The sequence below is a fragment of the Hylobates moloch genome, unplaced genomic scaffold (genome assembly GCF_009828535.3).
Source record: "Hylobates moloch isolate HMO894 unplaced genomic scaffold, HMol_V3 SCAFFOLD_22, whole genome shotgun sequence".
NCBI classification, from domain to species: Eukaryota; Metazoa; Chordata; class Mammalia; order Primates; family Hylobatidae; genus Hylobates; species Hylobates moloch.
In genome coordinates, this window is record NW_026652297.1 from 34849985 (window position 1) to 34867534 (window position 17550).

At 44.9% G+C, this 17550-nt stretch overlaps 2 protein-coding genes across 2 annotated transcripts in view; one reads left to right on the top strand and one right to left on the bottom strand.

The window, feature by feature from the left end:
• LEPROTL1 (leptin receptor overlapping transcript like 1) overlaps window positions 1-9181 on the top strand; it is a 50883-nt gene extending 41702 nt beyond the window's left edge. Inside the window, exon 4 of the mRNA XM_032144450.2 lies at window positions 8105-9181. Coding sequence (XP_032000341.1) covers window positions 8105-8335 — 231 coding nt within the window. The 3' untranslated portion in view covers window positions 8336-9181. The remainder of the gene's footprint in view (window positions 1-8104) is intronic.
• MBOAT4 (membrane bound O-acyltransferase domain containing 4) lies at window positions 2845-15386 on the bottom strand. The gene is made up of 3 exons (XM_032144449.2): window positions 15268-15386; window positions 9366-9590; window positions 2845-3808 (listed from the first exon to the last, which is right to left on the bottom strand). The coding sequence occupies exons 1-3, from the start codon at window positions 15384-15386 to the stop codon at window positions 2845-2847; spliced, it is 1308 nt and encodes a 435-aa protein (XP_032000340.1).
• Window positions 15387-17550: the final 2164 nt, after the last annotated feature.

Genomic DNA, 17550 nt, shown 5'->3' on the forward strand with positions numbered 1-17550 from the left:
TATCTCTGTTTATCAAGACCCTCACTGTGTTATGTTCTGAGTGCTAAGATTGGGCTTGTTGTTTGCCTTCATGTTAATCAGTGATATTGGTCTATAACTTTCTAAGTTACCTGTAACTTCTAACTTAGTATTATCTTTGTGAAGTTTTAACGATTAAAAGTGTATTAGTCAGTTCTTGTAGTGCTATAAAGAACTACCTGAGGTCGGGAGCAGTGACTCACACCTGTAATCCCAGCACTTCAGGAGGCCAAGGTGGACAGATCACTTGAGATCAGGAGTTCAAGACTAGGCTGGCCAGCATGGTGAAACCCGGTCTCTACTAAAAATACAAAAATTAGCTGGGTGTGGTGGCATGTGCCTGTAGTCCCAGCTACTTGGGAGGGTGAGGCAGGAGAATTGCTTGAACCCAGGAGGCAGAGGTTGCAATGAGCTGAGATCACACCATTACATTCCAGCCTGGGTGACAGAGCGAGACGCTGTCTCACTCTCACACACACACACACACATACACACAAAGAACTACCTGAGACTGGGTAATTAATAAAGAAAAGAGGTTTAATTGCTTGAACCCAGGAGGCAGAGGTTGCAATGAACTGAGATCACACCATTGCATTCCAGCCTGGGTGACAGAGCGAGACCCTGTCTCACTCACACACACACACACACACACACACACACACAAAGAACTACCTGAGACTGGGTAATTAATAAAGAAAAGAGGTTTAATTGGCTCACAGTTTTACAGGCTGTACAGGAAGCATGGTTGGGGAGGCCTCAGGAAACTTAAAATCATGGCGGAAGGTGAAGAGGCAGGAGGCACGTTTTACATGGCTGGAGCAGGAGGAAGAGAAAGAGCGGGAAGGTGCTACGCACTTTTATAAACAACCAGATCATGTGAAAACTCACTCACTATTATGAGAACAGCAAGGGGGAAATCCACCCCCATGATTTAATCACCTCCCACCAGGCCCCTCTTCCAACACCGGGGATTACAATTCAACATGAGACCCAAACCATATCAAAAAGCTTATTTGCAATTTTACATTTTGAAAATGATGAGAAGGATAGGTTTGGAATACTCAACAAGATGAGATACCTGTACAATGCTTTGTATGGTGGGATAGATGTCACCTTAGATAAGCAGATGGTTTTACACAGTACACAAATAAAAAGGTTTGTTTTTTTTTTATATTTGAACAAGCATGTATTTCTTTTAGTGAGTACTGGAGTAAAATAGAATTAGCACACCAAACCCAATTTTCATCACTGCCATTGCTTAGAAGGAGGGTAAGTTTTATAAGTAAGTTGAATTAAAGTTGATTAAAGAAAAATGGTAATTACATAACAGTACAGGTGACCTGCAGATGTGGCAGTAATTTGTAAGTGCTAGTTAAATGACATTGCTACTGCATAATTTAGAAGTCCTGAAACCTTTCTCTCGTGTATTTTAAATCCTAACAGGAAGAAACAGAGGGAGTTATTTAGGATATGCCAAGAAAAAAAGAATCAAATCCACCCTCAAAGTCATATTAAAATAGTGTTTACTTCGTGTTATTGATCTCTTTGTAAGACATGTTTATGAGTCAGCTTTGTATTTAACAATTATGTAAATAGTTATCTTGTGGGTTTTTACTTTATTAACATATACCTGGGAATAATATCAGCCATTTATTTTTAGCACAATTATTTTTTTAAATTTTCAAAAAAAAAAATTTTTTTTTTTTTGAGATGGAATCTTGCTCTGTCGCCCAGGCTAGAGTGTAGTGGTGTGATCTCGGCTTACTACAACCTCCAAACCCCGGGATTCAAGCGATTCTCCTGCCTCAGCCTCCCAAGTAGCTGGGACTATAGGCGCCCACCACCACTCCCGGCTAATTTTTGTATTTTTAGAAGAGACGGGGTTTCACCATATTGGCCAGGCTGGTCTTGAACTCCTGACCTTGTGATCCCCTGACCTTGTGATCCGCCCGTCTCGGCCTCCCAAAGTGCTGGGATTACAGTTGTGAGCCACAGCGCCTGGCCCCAAAAAATTAGCAGATGGGGGTCTCCCTCTGTCAACCAGGCTGGGGTGCAGTGACACAAACACAGCTCACTGCAGCCTCGAACTCCTGGGCTCAAGAGATCCTTCTCAGCCTCCAGAAGAGCTGGGTCTTTAGGTGCATACACCATGCCCACCCAAATATACACACACACACACACATATATATGTATACACAAAGTATATACATATATATACTTTGAGACAAAGTCTTGCTGTGTTGCCCAGCCTGGTCTCAAACTCTGGGCCTCAAGCAATCCTTCCACCTCAGCCTTGCAAAGTGCTGGGATTACAGTTATGAGCCACTGCACCTGGCACAAATTTCCAAATTTAGAAAAAAAAAATTTCAAACTTAATAATGGATGTAAGTCTGTAGTCCACATAACAAACCAATACGATAATGAGTTAGGTTTTGTTTTGGTTTCGTGTTGCTAAAGTTCCCATTCCAGGATCAGGTGGGCCAACTGAACACTCAATTTTGGGGTGTCTATATATAGAGCGTTTGCCATCTTGTTCACAGCACTTTGTGTTTTTATTATCACTTTACTTAATCTTTGCTTCCACATCTAGACTGTAAACCCTAATGGAAGAAACCACATCTTTTTCCTTTTTGTATCCTCAGTACCAGCAGAATAGCTTGCTAAAGTAGATACACAAATTCCTACTGCAAGTCACTGGGTATATCCATCCAAAACTTTAGAAAAAATTTTATTATGGAAAAGTTCAAATGTATGCATTATCGATGCGTCATCTGGCACTTTCTAAACTGTTTCTTGGGTGTTTAAGATGAAAGCCAGGGAAAGATGTCAGTTACATTTGTGCTTTCTCTTCGCCAATAGCAAAAGCAGAATACAGTACACCATGGGAAAGACACTGTTGTACGAATTACAGAGCAACCAGAGAGAGGAGAGGCTCCTGACCTCCACAGCCAGCATGATGTAGGCAGTGATCAACTGGGTGTGGGCCCAGGTGAGGGTTCTATAGAACAGCCTCATCGGCCAGGATCTGATAAACTCATTGGCAAAGGAGTGAATCAGGTAGTCAGCTTCCACCATCACGGCCCAGCAAAGGAAACCAAACACCTGTCCTGGATGGAGTCCGTGCCACCAGGCAGAGAAGGCAAATGTCTGCAACAACGGCCAAGCCCTGCTGTGCTGGAATACAAGCCGTCGGAGCCATCGAGCCGTGCTTTGGTTCCACTTTCTTGCAAACACAGCTATCCTGTGGGTTCTTTCCAGGGTCCAGATGTCCGCATCGGGGACATATCCCTCCTCTGCAGGGCTCTGACCAAGCTCAGGCCCAAAGCCCGCTGCATGGAGGAGGGAGTCGTCCAGGATCCAGTGGGAGTAGTAGGTGAGCTTGCAAAGCCCGGCTGTGGTCCACATGACATAGATGCACTCGAATTGCTGGCAATCAGTCAGCCCCGCTCCTGCATCCACCACCCTGCTCACTGCCACGTTTAGGCATCCTAGTCCAAGAATCTGCAGACCCCTCCAGCTCAGAGCCCAGAAAGGGTGCCTGGGATACAAAGCACTGGACCCTTGAACACGAGCCTGAAATTGCTGGAAGGAGCACAGAGAGCCTCCCAGGAGAGCAGGGAAAAAGAGCAAGTAGCTGAAATAGGGCAGTGCCTTACACACATGCTCAGACAAAGAGCTCCTGCTCCTGATGCCTCCAGATACTGCCTCCACTTTCCCCTCACAAATGTCCAGAGAGAGGGACGTGACCCTCTGGGTCAAGAGCATGAGAGAAGAAAGAGTGATGCAGAACCTGCAAGATAATTTTTTAAAGAACATAAAAATACTCTGTATTTATTCTCTCTCTTATTCTAGTCTGTCATACGTGATCTCACAGGAAATAGATAGGTCTGTACAGCTAAGATTAATCTCATGGCCTGCAGGACCCCACACAAAATAAATCTTAAAATAAAATAAATCAATCTTATTTATTTATTTTTTTATAGAGATGGGGTCTCACTGTGTTGTCCAGGCTGATCTCAAACTCCTGGGCTTAAGCAATCTGCCTGTCTTGGCCTCCCGAAGTGCTGGGATTACAGGCATGAGCCACTGCCCCTGGCAATATTTATAGATCTTAAGTATACAGTGGAGCTTAAGTCTAGACTAATATACCCCAAACTTTTAAGAATAGTTACCTCTAGGGAATGAGATTAGCATAAGAATATCTTTCACTTATTGCTTTGTTTGAATTTTTTGTAATGATCATGTGTGTTTTATAAATAAATATATGTATATCTGTATGAATATGTGTGTATATTTGTGTATATATTTTTTGTTTGTTTTAAAGAAAAAAAGATGCACACATTTACATGCATGTTCAACTTGAGAAGCTTCCCAGGGATCTCAGAGATCCATCCCATCTTCCATCCCGAAATCTTCCATTCTGAATAGGAGAATTTGCCTGGGAAATTTTACTTTAACAGCTGAAGACTCTTGAATTAATTCAGAACCACACACTACTCCAATTTGAAAGTTGTGGGAATAAAAATGGAATCATGGCTGGGTGCAGTGGGTCCCATCACTTTGGGAGGCTGACGTGGGTGGAACCCTTGAGCCCAGGAGTTCAAGGCTGCAGTGAGCTATGATTGCACCACTGCACTCCAGCTTACTCATCCAAGTGAGACCCTGTCTCAAAAAAAAAAAAAAAAGGAAAGAAAAGGAAAGAAAGAAAGAAAAATGAAGTCACTTGTGTTAAAAAGCAAAACAAAACAAAACACTTCTGACAAACAGAGCCAGGAAAAGGTATGAAGAGAGGGTTCTCAATGCTTGTATGTCTGATAACAAAAACTACCACAAAAGACTGCAAAAACCACAACCTTGCACAAAAACCATTGCAACCCTACACAAAAAAATACTTTTGTGAGGTCACCTGCCCAGCCACTGCCTGCCCAACCACAGACTGGCATCACCCTTGTCATTGAGCCTGTACTCAAGGATAATGATTTCAAAACAATTATGTAATGCTCCTTATTTTTCTCTTAAAAAACTTTCTCTTACCGGCTGGGTGTGGTGGCTCACACCTGTAATCCCAGCACTTTGGGAGGCCGAGGCAGGTGGATCACGAGGTCAAGAGATCGAGACCATCCTGGCCAATATGGTGAAACCCCATCTCTACTAAAAATACAAAAATTAGCTGGGCGTGGTGATGCGCACCTGTAGTCCTAGCTACTCGGGAGGCTGAGGCAGGAGAGTCGCTGGAACCTGGGAGGCGGAGGTTGCAGTGAGCCGAGATTGTGTCACTGCATTCCAGCCTGGTGATAGAGCGAGACTGCATCTCAAAAAAAAAAAACAAAAAAACTTTGTCTTCCTTTACCTACCTGAATACACATACGACGGCACACATATTCCCACTGTAATGCCCAATTCCTAAATAAGTATCATGTTCTTTTTTTATTTTTTTGGAGACAGAGTCTCGCTCTGTGGCCTAGGCTGGAGTGCAGTGGCACAATCTCAGCCGCCCACTGCAACCTCTGCTGCCTCCTGGGTTCAAGCGATTCTCCTGCCTCAGCCTCCTGAGTAGCTGGAATTACAGGTGCATGCCACCATGCCCAGCCAATTTTTGTATTTTTAGTAGAGACAGGGTTTCGCCATGTCTGCCAGGCTGATCTTGAACTCCTGATCTCAGGTGATCCGCCCACCTCGGCCTCCCAAAGTGCTAGGATTACAGGTGTGAGCCACTGCTTCCAGCCATAAGCATCCTTTTCTTTTTTCTTTTCTTTTCTCTTGTTTTGTTTTTCCTGAGACACGGTCTCACTCTATTGCCCAGGCTGGAGTGCAGTGGCACCATCTTGGCTCACTGCAACCTCTGCCTCCCAGACTCAAGTGATCCTCCCACCTCTCCCTCCCGAGAAGCTGGGACTTCAGACATGCTTTACCACGCCTAGTTAATTTTTGTAGGGTTTTTTTTTGTAGAGACGGGGTTTCACTATGTTGGCCAGACTGGTCTCAAACTCCTGGCCTCAAGTGATCCACCCACCTCAGCCTCCCAAAGGGCTGGGATTATAGGCATGAGCCACCGCGCCCAGCCCCATCATTTTCTTTTAGGGAGCCTCTTTCTATTTGTTATTTAGGGTGCCATCAGGCAGGATCAAGAAAGTGGGGAAATTAAACATTAGTCAGAAATGCAAATAAGGGAATGATGAGGAACATTGTGGGAAATGTTGATTATAATATTTCCAAGAAAGGCCTACAAAGATTAGGATCAGAGACTTGGGAGAAATTTGCCGTAGAGGAAACAAAAACTCGGTAGTGAAGAAGATAGGAAGCTGAAGATTTTAAATACAAACTTGGCTGTAGGACTTTGCTTAATGTGGGATTTGTACTGAGGAATGGTTCACAGTGTGTGCTGAGCCATTAGCAATTTGAAATATGGTCTTAACCAATCACCTGAGCTCTTACTGCTTCACCATCAAAGATCCTGCTGGCAAGATTATTGAGGAGAACAATGAATGAAAATTAGGCTGGTCACAGTGGTTCACACCTGTAATCCCAGCACTTTGGGAGGCTGAGGTGAGGTGGGCTGATCACTTGAGCGCAGGAGTTTGAGACCAGCCTGGGCAACATGGCAAAACCCCGTTTCTACAAAAAATATGAAAATTAGCCCGATGTGGTAGTGCATGCCTGTGGTCCCAGCTACTGAGGAGGCTGAGGTGGGAGGATTGCTTGAGCCCGGGAGGTCGAGGCCGCAGTGAGCCATGAGCATGCCACTGTGCTCCAGCCTGGGCAACAGAGTGAGACCTTGTCTCAAAAAAAAAAAAAAAGGAAAGAAAATTACAATGACACACTCTACAATCAGAAACGCTGTCCTGTGGAGAGAAAACAAGTCTTCTAACTGCTGCTGTTTCTATCTGTGTGTCTGAAGATTTAAGAAAAACTGACCCCCTCACTTGACTGATTCTCACTGAAAGCAAGGTAGCCTCCAAATGCCACCAAAACCTGCTCACTCACTCTCTATTCTGGACTGAATGTGCCCCCAAAATTCCTGTGCTTATGGTCTAACCCCAGTACCTCAGAATGTGACTGTATATGGAGTTAGGGTCTTTAAAGATGTGATTAAGGTTAAATGAGGTCATTAGGATGGGCACTAATCTAGTATGCACAGAGTCCTTATGAGAACAGACAATTAGGACACAGACACATGCACAGACAGAGGAGTGACCATCACATGGACATAGGGGGACACTGCCACCTGCAAGCCATGAGAATGGCCTCAGAAGAACCCAGCCCTGCTGATGCCATCATCAGTGACTTCCAGCCTCCAGAACTGTGAGGAAATGAATTTCTGTTGTTTGAGCCACCCAGTCTGTGGCACTGTGTGATGGCAGCAGCCGTGCCCGACTAGCAGAGCCCCCCATACCAGATCTGCTCCAGCCTCCCTCGCATCCAGCCAGATCCTGTTCAACTTGCCCTCCCAGCCCCATCAGGCCCCAGCTCCCTACTGAAATCCTGATTCACTCCATCCCATTTGGTACTTCCTACGCCCCACCCACCTGCCATCTTGCCTTTTACTTAGAACAGCCAACCTGAAGCCTTTGGTGAAAATAGTCTCTTTTTTTTTTTTTTTTTTTGAGACAGTGTCTCCCTCTGTCACCCAGGCTAGAGTGCAGTGATGCGATCTCCTGTCTCAGCCTCCCGAGTAGCTGGGATTCCAATTATGCCCAGCTAATTTTTGTATTTTTAGCAGAGACAGGGTTTCACCATGTTGGTCAGGCTGGTCTTGAACTCCTGGCCTCAAGTGATCTGCCTGCCTCAGCCTCCCAAAGTGTTGAAAATAGTCTTCACAGGAAAATTAAAAAAAAAAAAATTCTGGGTATAGTCAGGATGGCAAAGCAAGTGAACCAACCACAGGCTAGAATCAGATAGGTGACCACCTGGAGCATCACAGCCTCTGTGCTCTGAGTGACCCTGAAGCCAATTGTGATCACCAGAGAGAGTCAGGAACATGAGATCTCCAGATCACAAAGCAGTGTTTCCCCTCATCTCAGGGATCTTGCTGATTCATAACAACACTTCTCTAGACTGTAATTAGCTCTTGATTTCTGTTTTCTAGATAGGGTGCCTACCCTTCCTCAGCAAGATGGGTACAGCTGAGTCTGAAGGAAGGAAAACATTGACACAGCAGCTGCCTCTCCCAGCAGCCGCCATGGGAAGATTGTTACCTGCAAGCGGAGTGTCCACTCAACCCATGCTGCGGCTGGCAGACAGTGCTGAGTCACTTCTGGGCAGGCCTGCTCTGTGTGCTCTAGGATTCCTGCTTTGCCCTCCCTCTCAGGCACAATGACAACTACTGCTCAGTGCCAGACACTGCACCACGTAGGCAACACGTGGCAGCGATGATTAGTCACAGAATCACATTTATATTCATTCTAATGAAACTGCCATTGCAAAATTATAACTGAGACATTGAAAGAAGTCTGACCTAACCAACTCCATCTTGCTTCTAACCTCCAAGCTGTCCTTGGTCATTCCTGGGACTCATTTTGGGAGGAACTTAGTTAATAGCTTACAGTTTAAAACAAAGACAATCACAGACCTTTCCCAAAACAAACCCCCTTCTTGCCTGGAAACTAGACTGCCTTTGAAGGATTAACAAATTAGCCAAAAGATTAGAAATTATGGTTTAGGAGTCATGCAGCTGGAGATGACAAGATTCTGACCCTCCCCAAATTGCTCCTGGGTATAACATTGTTATTCTAAGGCCAAGATCAGTGCTTGAGATATTTTGCAGACCCTGCCCTTGACGGATCAGCTGGTACTACCCAGATCGATAAACTGGCTCATTTTATCTTGTGGCCCCCACCCAGGAACTGACTCAGCACAAGAAGACTGTTCTGACTCCCTATGATTTCATCTCCAACCCAACCAATCAGCACTCTCAACTCACTGGCCTCCCCCTACCCACGAAATTATCCTTAAACACTCAGATCCCCAAATGCTCGGGGAAACTGATTATGATTACTCCAAATGCTTGGAGTAATAATAAAACTGGCCTGTCTCCCGCACAGCCAGCTCTCTGTGAATTACTCTTTCTCTACTGCAATTCCCCTGTCTGTCTAGGCAGTGGAGAAGGTGAACCCATTGGGCGGTTACACTAACATTCACAACAATAGTGCAACACAGTATCGTTAGCCCCATATCTTTTTCCAGAAAAAGAAATGAGTCTCAAAGAGGTAAAATGACTTGCTCAAGGTCACACTGGTCAAATGTGGAAGAATTAGGACTCCAACCCAATACCCAGGTTCTCTCTGCTGCCACCGTGGTGCATCCAAACCGCAGGTGGGCTGAGCATGACCAACGAACAGGCTGCTTACCTCACGGAAGGAGGCTCATACAGATAATACTCAGTGTAGTGCAGACCCAGGTGACACAAGGTCTGCCAGCTCATCTGAAAGCAGAAGGTCCACCTGTGGACTTGCTGCGGGGCCAGGGAACAGAGGAAAGCCACGGCACAGACAGCAGGGGTGAAGACGAGCACGGCATAGGGACCCATGGCAGCCACGGCCAGGGCACCTCCTCCAGCCAGGAGAAAGAGGTACCTGAAAGAGAAGGGACACCCTGGGGAGAATGACTTAGAACCACACAGCAAAGGAATCACTGCAGATGTCACTCCGGAGAACCCGATCTGGGTAGTCCCCACACAACACCTAAAGTAGCCGCACTGTTAGCACTCCGGGGCCTTCCTTTTGTTTTTCAGAAGAAAAGAATCACGGGAGAAAGAGCCAGGGTAAATTTGTAAATTTCTGCCTCGGAGACAAATCTTTTTTTTTTTTTTGAGACAGGGTCTCTCTCTTTCACCCAGGGTGAGTATAGAGTTGCAACCATGGCTCACCTCCTTGACCTCCTGGACTCAAGTGATCCACCTGGGAGGGACTACAGGCATGCACCAACATGCCTGGCTAGCTTTTTATTTTTTTAGAGATGGGATCTTGGTGTGTCGCCCAGTCTCAAACTCCTGGCCTCAAGCGATCCTCCTCCCTCGGCCTCCCAAAATGCTAGGATTGCAGGCATGAGCCACACCCTTGACCTGGAGACAAATCTCAATTCCTGCCTTAGCGGCCCTGGAACCTCTCTCTTTGATGCCCACCATTCAAGGGATTCCCTCCCAAGGTATTCCACCACCTGCCCCTGACAGTCCTGGAAGTCTGGCTAGCAAGGACATCTTTGAAATCTCCTGGTACGTCGTCTGACTGAAAAGTGCTGTGAACCTAGTGTTAAGGATCTAGAAGAGCGGCCTAGGCATCCTCTCAAGACAAGCACCTTCCTTTTCACAGGGTTGTGCTACCCAGAAGCATTCCAGAGGCTGACAGAGAAAGGAGACTCAACACTTCCCTTTGAAAAGTGAAAACTCGGAAAAATCTTTATATCCACCCTTCATCCTTACTCCTGCACTTTAAGATCTTATGAGTTAGGATTTTGTTTTGTTTTATTAAAGTTTATACTTATTAAAGTTTAGGCCAGGCACAGTGGCTCACACCTGTAATCTCAGCACTTTGGGAGGCCAAGGAGGGAAGATCGCTTGAGGCCAGAGTTTGAGACCAGCCTGGGCAATATAGCAAGATCCCATCTCTACAAAAAAAATTTGTTTAATAGCCACGCATGGTGGCACACCTGTAGTCCTAGCTACTCAGGAGTCTGAGGTGGGAGGATCACTTGAGCCCATGAGTTAGAGGCTGCGCTTGAGCTATGATGACACCATTACACTCCAGCTTGGGTAACAGTGCAAAATCTTGTCTCTAAAAAAACCCAAAAAGTTGTTACAGTTTATTATATCCTGTCACGAAAAATCTGCACAATCACCGCAGATGAAGTCATTGCAGAATCTTTTTTTTTTTTAGACAGAGTCTGGCTCTGTTGCTAGGGCTGGAGTGCAGTGGTGCAATCTTGCTCATTGCAACCTCTGTCTCCTGGGTTCAAGCGATTCTCCTGCCTCAGCCTCCAGAGTAGCTGGGATTACAGGCACCTGCCACCGTGCCTGGCTAATTTTTGTATTTTTAGTAGAGACGGGGTTTCACCATGTTGGCCAGGCTGGTCTCGAACTCCTGGTACAGTCTTAGACACTGTCTTGAACTCCTGGTACAGTCTTAGACACTGTGCCTAAGGTGATCCGTCCACCTCAGCCTCCCAAAGTGCCGGGTTTACAGCTGTGAGCCATCGCGCCCAGCCATTGCAGAATCTGTACTTTTTTGTCAGCACCAACACTGGCTTTTGGGGCCCCCTGACTTTCTTCATTCTGTCCTTGCATTCGTTTTGCTGTTTTCTTGACGTCTTTTTCTCTCATCTGGGCTATGTCTTGCAAGTTTATGCTTTGGTTCACTTTTCTTTACATAATCCAGGGAATCATAAATCATGCCAGTTATCTTGCTACAACAAAATGGGGTCAGAATCTAAATACAAAGATGATCTCCATCTTATATATCATGTCCATGAGATCTTGTACATTTTGGCTAGTTTTTCCCAGATTTCTTTCTTATTACTGTTGCCTTCCCAGAGTGAAGGATGACCACGACCATATGTTTCCACCCAAGTCATCAGTTGATTATGAACTCCTTTGAATGGATAGCTGCTGTGTCTTTCATGATAGTGGCCAATTTCAGGTGGCCAGGGAGGAAAAGAGCGGTGTTTTGTCTTATTTTTGAGACAGGGTCCCTGTTGCCCAGGCTGGAGTGCAGTGGCACGATCATGACTCACTGCAGCCTTGACCTCCCCAGCTCAAGAAATCCTCCCACCTCAACCTCCCTAGTAGCTGGGACTATCGACATGCACCACCATACCTGGCTAATTTTTTTTATATTTTTTGTAGAGATGGGGATTCGCCATGTTGCCCAGGCTGGTCTTGAACTCTCAGACTCATGCAATCCTCCTGCCTCAGCTTCTCAAAGTCCTGGGATTACAGGCATGAGCCAGGGTGCCTGGCCAGTGTTTTTTTAATGTTGTAAAATACCCACATTGATGAAATGGTTTGTGAATCATGCCTCTCTCAGAAGCCAAGGAGATGCGGATCTGCAGAGGCCTGGGAAGGTTCACATCATGCACACTTGGTTCTTCCTTCTGCATTATATGGAGGCTTGTTTCTTAATTGTTGCCAAATTAATAAAGCTGAATGAAGGGGTCAGAAAAAGTGTGGAATAGTTGGGCGTGGTGGCTCATACTTGTAATCCCAGCACTTTGGGAGGCTGAGGCAGGCAGATCACTTGAAGTCAGGAGTTCAAGGCCAGCCTGGCTAACATGGTGAAACCCTGTGTCTACTAAAAATACAAAAAAAATTAGTAAGGTATGGTGGCGGGCCCCTGTAATCCCAACTACTCGGGAGGCTGAGGCAGGAGAATCACTTGAGCTCAGGAGGCAGAGGTTGCAGTGAGCTGAGGTCGCACTGCTGCACTCCAGCCTGGGTAACAGAGAGAGACTCCGTTTCAAAAAGAAAAGAAAAGAAAGAAAACTAAAGAAAAGAGAAAAGAAAAGAAAAGAAAAGAAAAAAGGACTCACTAGTCCTTTTGACTCGCTGGGAAAGCGACTCAAAGAAGCCTAGGATTTCTCTACCAACTCAGAACCAGGAAACACCACTGCAGGGCAAATGTGTGTCACGGCTCCGGGCACAGTGCCAAGTACAGGTTAGCAAGAACCTCTTTTTTTCTTGGGGGAGAGCATTAAGTGTCTTAGTGTGAGAGCATCTATTACTCAAAAGCCTGGGCCATTCCTGTGCTTCTCTTTGAGCCTATGCTTGGGGTGACTTCCCCCCTCAACACCCCAGTTAACATTGTGGTCCAAGCCTTCACTTCCCTGCTATGGGAAAACAAAAGGGGGAACATTTATCCTTTACACAGCAACCCTCCCACCCAGAGGCAACTCCCCTAGGAGATTTATAAACATTAAATTGTCTGTACATGGACAATGTAGAACGTATGACTTAGCGATTGCTTATTTCATTCTAGGCATAGTGCTAATAATCCTTTATGAAAAATATATTTATTTAATACTTAAAATAACCCCATGAGATAGGCATTATGTTTTCTGTTTTACAGATAAGAAGAGGGCATTTGGGTGAAGTATACTGACATACACAAGGACACTTAGTTAGGTGAGGGAGTCAAGACTCAACAGGCTGAATCCAAAGTGAGAAGTCTTTTTTATTTTTATTTTTTATTTTTGACAGAGTCGCTCCCTGCTGCCCAGGCTGGAGTGCAGTGGCATGATCACGACTTACTACAACCTTAACCTCTTGGGCTCAAGGGATCCTCCTGCCTCAGGCTCCTAAGTAGCCGGGACTACAGGCATGTACCACCACACTTGGCTAATTTTTTGTACTTTTTGTAGAGACAGGGATTTTGTCATGTTGCCTGGGCAGGTCTCAAACTCCTAGGCTCCAGCTATCCACTTGCCTCTGCCTCCCAGTTACTGGGATTACAGGGGTGAGCCACTGCATCCGGCCAGAAACTGAGCAATCTTCACCCTAAGGTAACTCCATGAGGATTAATCCTTATTTTTGCACTCACGTTGCTTTATTGTTTTGAGAATCTTTCTCAAAAGGAAACTTCTTTACAGCTGTTCCCCAACTCCAATCTCCATAAGTGAAGTTAACAGCCATCAGGCAGTTGTGAACACGTGATCATACCATTGTTTAATCAAATTCCACAATCCTAACTGATCGTTAGATACAGCTATATTTTATTTAAGAATTCCAATATATAAAAATCCTAATTCCCAAAATAAGTGAATTATTAGGAAGTGGCCCTTTGGCAACAGATTTTCACTTTACAAAAGGACATTCCACAAAACCTTGTTAAAAATAGGGACTGTCAGGGAAAAAGGGTTGAAAAACTAACTCTTGGGTACTGTGCTCACTACCTGGGTGATGGGATCAATCGTACCCTAACCCTCAGCATCATACAATATACCCATGTAATAAACCTACACATGTACCCCTTGAATCTAAAATAAAAGTTGGAATTATTTTTTAAAATGTATTTCAAATTAGCTGGGCATGGTGGTGTGCACCTATAGTCCCAGCTACTGGGGAGGCTGAGGCAGGAGAATCCCTTGAATCCAGGAAGTGGAGGTTGCAGTGAGCCGAGATCGTGCCACTGCACTCCAGCTTGGGTGACAGAGAGAGACTCTATCCCCAAAAATACATATAAATAAATTAAATAAAAAATGTATTTGCGACTTTTCAATTTAACAGAAAATCATGTAGCCATGTTAACAGTACACTCACCATTTCTATTCTATGTTCAGTTAAGTTCTTGCCTTTTGATTATGTTAAAAAAATAAAATCTTATATGAGCAATCTAAAAAAATAGGTGCTGTCTCTAATGTGTTCAAGTTATTTGATATTAAAAAAATCATTACAATCAAGTCATCACTAGTGACAATAATTTTTGAACTTCAAATTATCATATAGCTAATCTAACAAGATTCATTTTGACTTATTTCATTTCTCCGAGAATTCATATAAAGGCACCTTAAAAATCACGTTTAGTTATAATAAAACTTATACTGATGTAACTTTATATAAAATTTAATTTGATTGAAAATGATAAAATTCCATAAAATTAGGACTATTCAAGAATATCTGAAATCCATAGTTGACAGAGATGTATCCATTTGGAGAATTCTTGTACCATTGCAACAACCATCTCTCCTGAGAGTTTATTTTCATCCATCTGCCATTTAACGTGAACCCAGCAAACCTTATGTCAGTGCAGACGGGATGTGAATTTCCAGTTTAGTTTTACTCTATTATACATATTCATTATCAAGCAATCAATAATCAATGACAGTGAGAGTAAGTTAAAAACAAGTGTAATTAATATATTGTAATCTTCACATCTGCAGTCTACTCTGCTTTTTGCCCTACTATTGTATTTCTGAATTTTTTTTTTTTTTTTTTAGATAGAGGTTTGCTCCATTGCCCAGGCTGGAGTGCAATGGCGCCATCTCGGCTCACTGCACCCTCCACCTCCTGGGCTTAAACGAGTCTCCTGCCTCCCTCCCGAGGAGCTGGAACTACAGGCGTGAGCCACCATGCCCAGCTAATTTTTTTTGCGTTTGTAGTAGAGACAGGGTTTTGCTATGTTGGCCAGGCAGTTCTTGAACCCCTGGCCTCAAGTGATCCGCCCACCTCAGCCTCCCAAAGTGCAGGGATTACTGGCGTGAGCCACCTCACCCAGTCACTATAGTATTTCTGGATGTAAGGGTAAAAATAGCCATCCAGCCTACCTGGCACGAGCAGAGAATGAATCCATGATACAGAGATAATTGAAGAGAAGTGCAAAGGGAAATGCAGCCCCCTGGTAAAATGATACAGGATGGAGAAAGAACAGCCGAAGCCACTCCATTAGGAACCAGAACAAAAGAGTCTGTCTTTTCTAGGGTCCTTAACTGATGCCTTCCTCCAAGAGTAATCTCAATCACGCTGTCTCTGGTCTTTTTATCTGGTTTAGCACGGCTAGGGTGAGCAAAAGGCAAACAAAAGCTCTGGAGATAAGCAGAATAAAAACCGGCTTTCTGATTGAGGAACTGCACTATGGAAACCAAAACACATTTTGATGTAACATTAAACATGACATGCACTAAAAACATTGCTTTTGGAAGTTGTGGTTTTGTTTCGTTGACATAGTATGCTATTTACCTTTTCAGTCATCATGTTGTCATATTTTCTTCACTAAGTTACTGAAAAATCTCATTTCCCAACTGTTGACAGACAACGCTGTGGACTGAAAAGGGGAAACAAGAATGTGACCAGGAGGAAGGGAAGCAGGTTCTTTTCTTTTTCTCTTTTTGAGATAGGGTCTGGCTCTGTCACCCAGGCTGGAGTCCAGTGGCACAACCTTGGCTCACTGCAACCTCCACCTCCCCAGCTCAAGTTATCCGTCCACCTCAGCCTCCTGAGAAGCTGGGGCTACAGGCATGTGCCACCATGCCCAGCTAATTTTTATATTTTTTTGTAGAGATGGGATTTTGCCATGTTGGCCAGGCTGATCTCAAACTCCCAGGCTCAAGCGATCCTCCTGCCTCAGCCTCCCAAAGTGCTGAGATTATAGGCATGAGGAACTGCACCCAGCTGGAGGCAGGTTCTTATGGCAAAAACCAAGATTCCCCTTCCTCAACACAACTCTCCTCCTATGCTACTTTTTTTTCCTATCAGTACCTCTTATGTATCTATTTCTCAATTCATTTGCCTGCCCCCTTTACAACCTGAGCTCTACAAGGGAAAGACTTTGTTTTGTAGATTACTATATCCCTAGCACATAGAACACTGCTGAACATACTATATAACCAGTAAATATTTGTTTAAAAGATTTTGAGGAGGCCAGCCGTGGTGGCTCATGCCTGTAATCCCAGCACTTTGGGAGGCCGAGGTGAGTGGATCATCTGGGTCAGGAGTTCAAGACCAGCCTGGCCAAAATGTGAAACACTGTCTCTACTAAAAATGCAAAAATTTAGCTGGGCATGGTGGTGGACACCTGTAATCCCAGCTACTCAGGAGGCTGAGGCAGGAGAATCACTTGAACCTAGGGGGCAGAGGTTGCAGTGAGCTGAGATCATGCCACTGCACTCCAGCATGGGCAACAGGAGTGGAACTCTGTCTCAGAAAAAAAAAAAAAAAAAAGAAAGAAAAAGAAAAAAAAGGTTTTGAGGATACCAAAGTGTAGAGGGGAAACATTTCAAGAGAATCTTTTCTTGACAAGTAATACAGAAAAGACTTACTTGTAGGGTCCAGCCCCACAGGGTCAGTGGGCTTCTCCCTGTGTGCGGCGACAAGAGAGTGTAGAAATAAAGACACAAGACAAAGAGATAAAAGAAAAGACAGCTGGGCCTGGGGGACCACTACCACCAATGCACAGAGACCGGTAGTGGCCCCGAATGTCTGGCTGCGCTGTTATTTATTGGATACAAAGCAAAAGGGGCAGGGTAAAGAGTGTGAGTCATCTCCAATGATAGGTAAGGTCACGTGGGTCACGTGTCCACTGGACAGGGGGCCCTTCCCTGCCTGGCAGCCGAGGCAGAGAGGGAGAGGAGACAGAGTGAAAAACAGCTTATGCCATTATCTCTGCATATCAGAGACTATTAGTGCTTTTACTAATTTACTACTGCTATCTAGAAGGCAGAGCCAGGTGTACAGGATGGAACATGAAGGCGGACTAGGAGTGTGACCACTGAAGCACAGCATCACAGGGAGACGGTTAGGCCTGCAGATAACTGCAGGCGAGCCTGACTGATATCACACCCTCCACAAGAGATGGAGGAGCAGAGTCTTCTCTAAACTCCCCTGGGGAAAAGGAAACTCCCTTTCCCGGTTTGCTAAGTAGCGGGTGTTGTTCCTTGACACTTTTCACTACCGCTAGACCACGGTCCGCCTGGCAACGGGCGTCTTCCCAGATGCTGGCATCACCGCTAGACCAAAGAGCCCTTCTGGTGGCCCTGTCTGGGCATAACAGAAGGCTCGCACTCTTGTCTTCTGGTCACACCTCACTATGTCCCCTCAGCTCCTATCTCCGT

Bases quoted from the DNA above. Each gene is read 5' to 3' on its own strand.
- MBOAT4 (XM_032144449.2), bottom strand. From the start codon at position 15,386: ATGGAGTGGCTTCGGCTGTTCTTTCTCCATCCTGTATCATTTTACCAG. The intron at 9,591-15,267 runs GTAGGCTGGATG...CTTCTCTTTCAG, and splicing joins TCATTCTCTGCTCGTGCCAG to GTACCTCTTTCTCCTGGCTG. The intron at 3,809-9,365 runs GTAAGCAGCCTG...ATTATCTTGCAG, and splicing joins TATGAGCCTCCTTCCGTGAG to GTTCTGCATCACTCTTTCTT.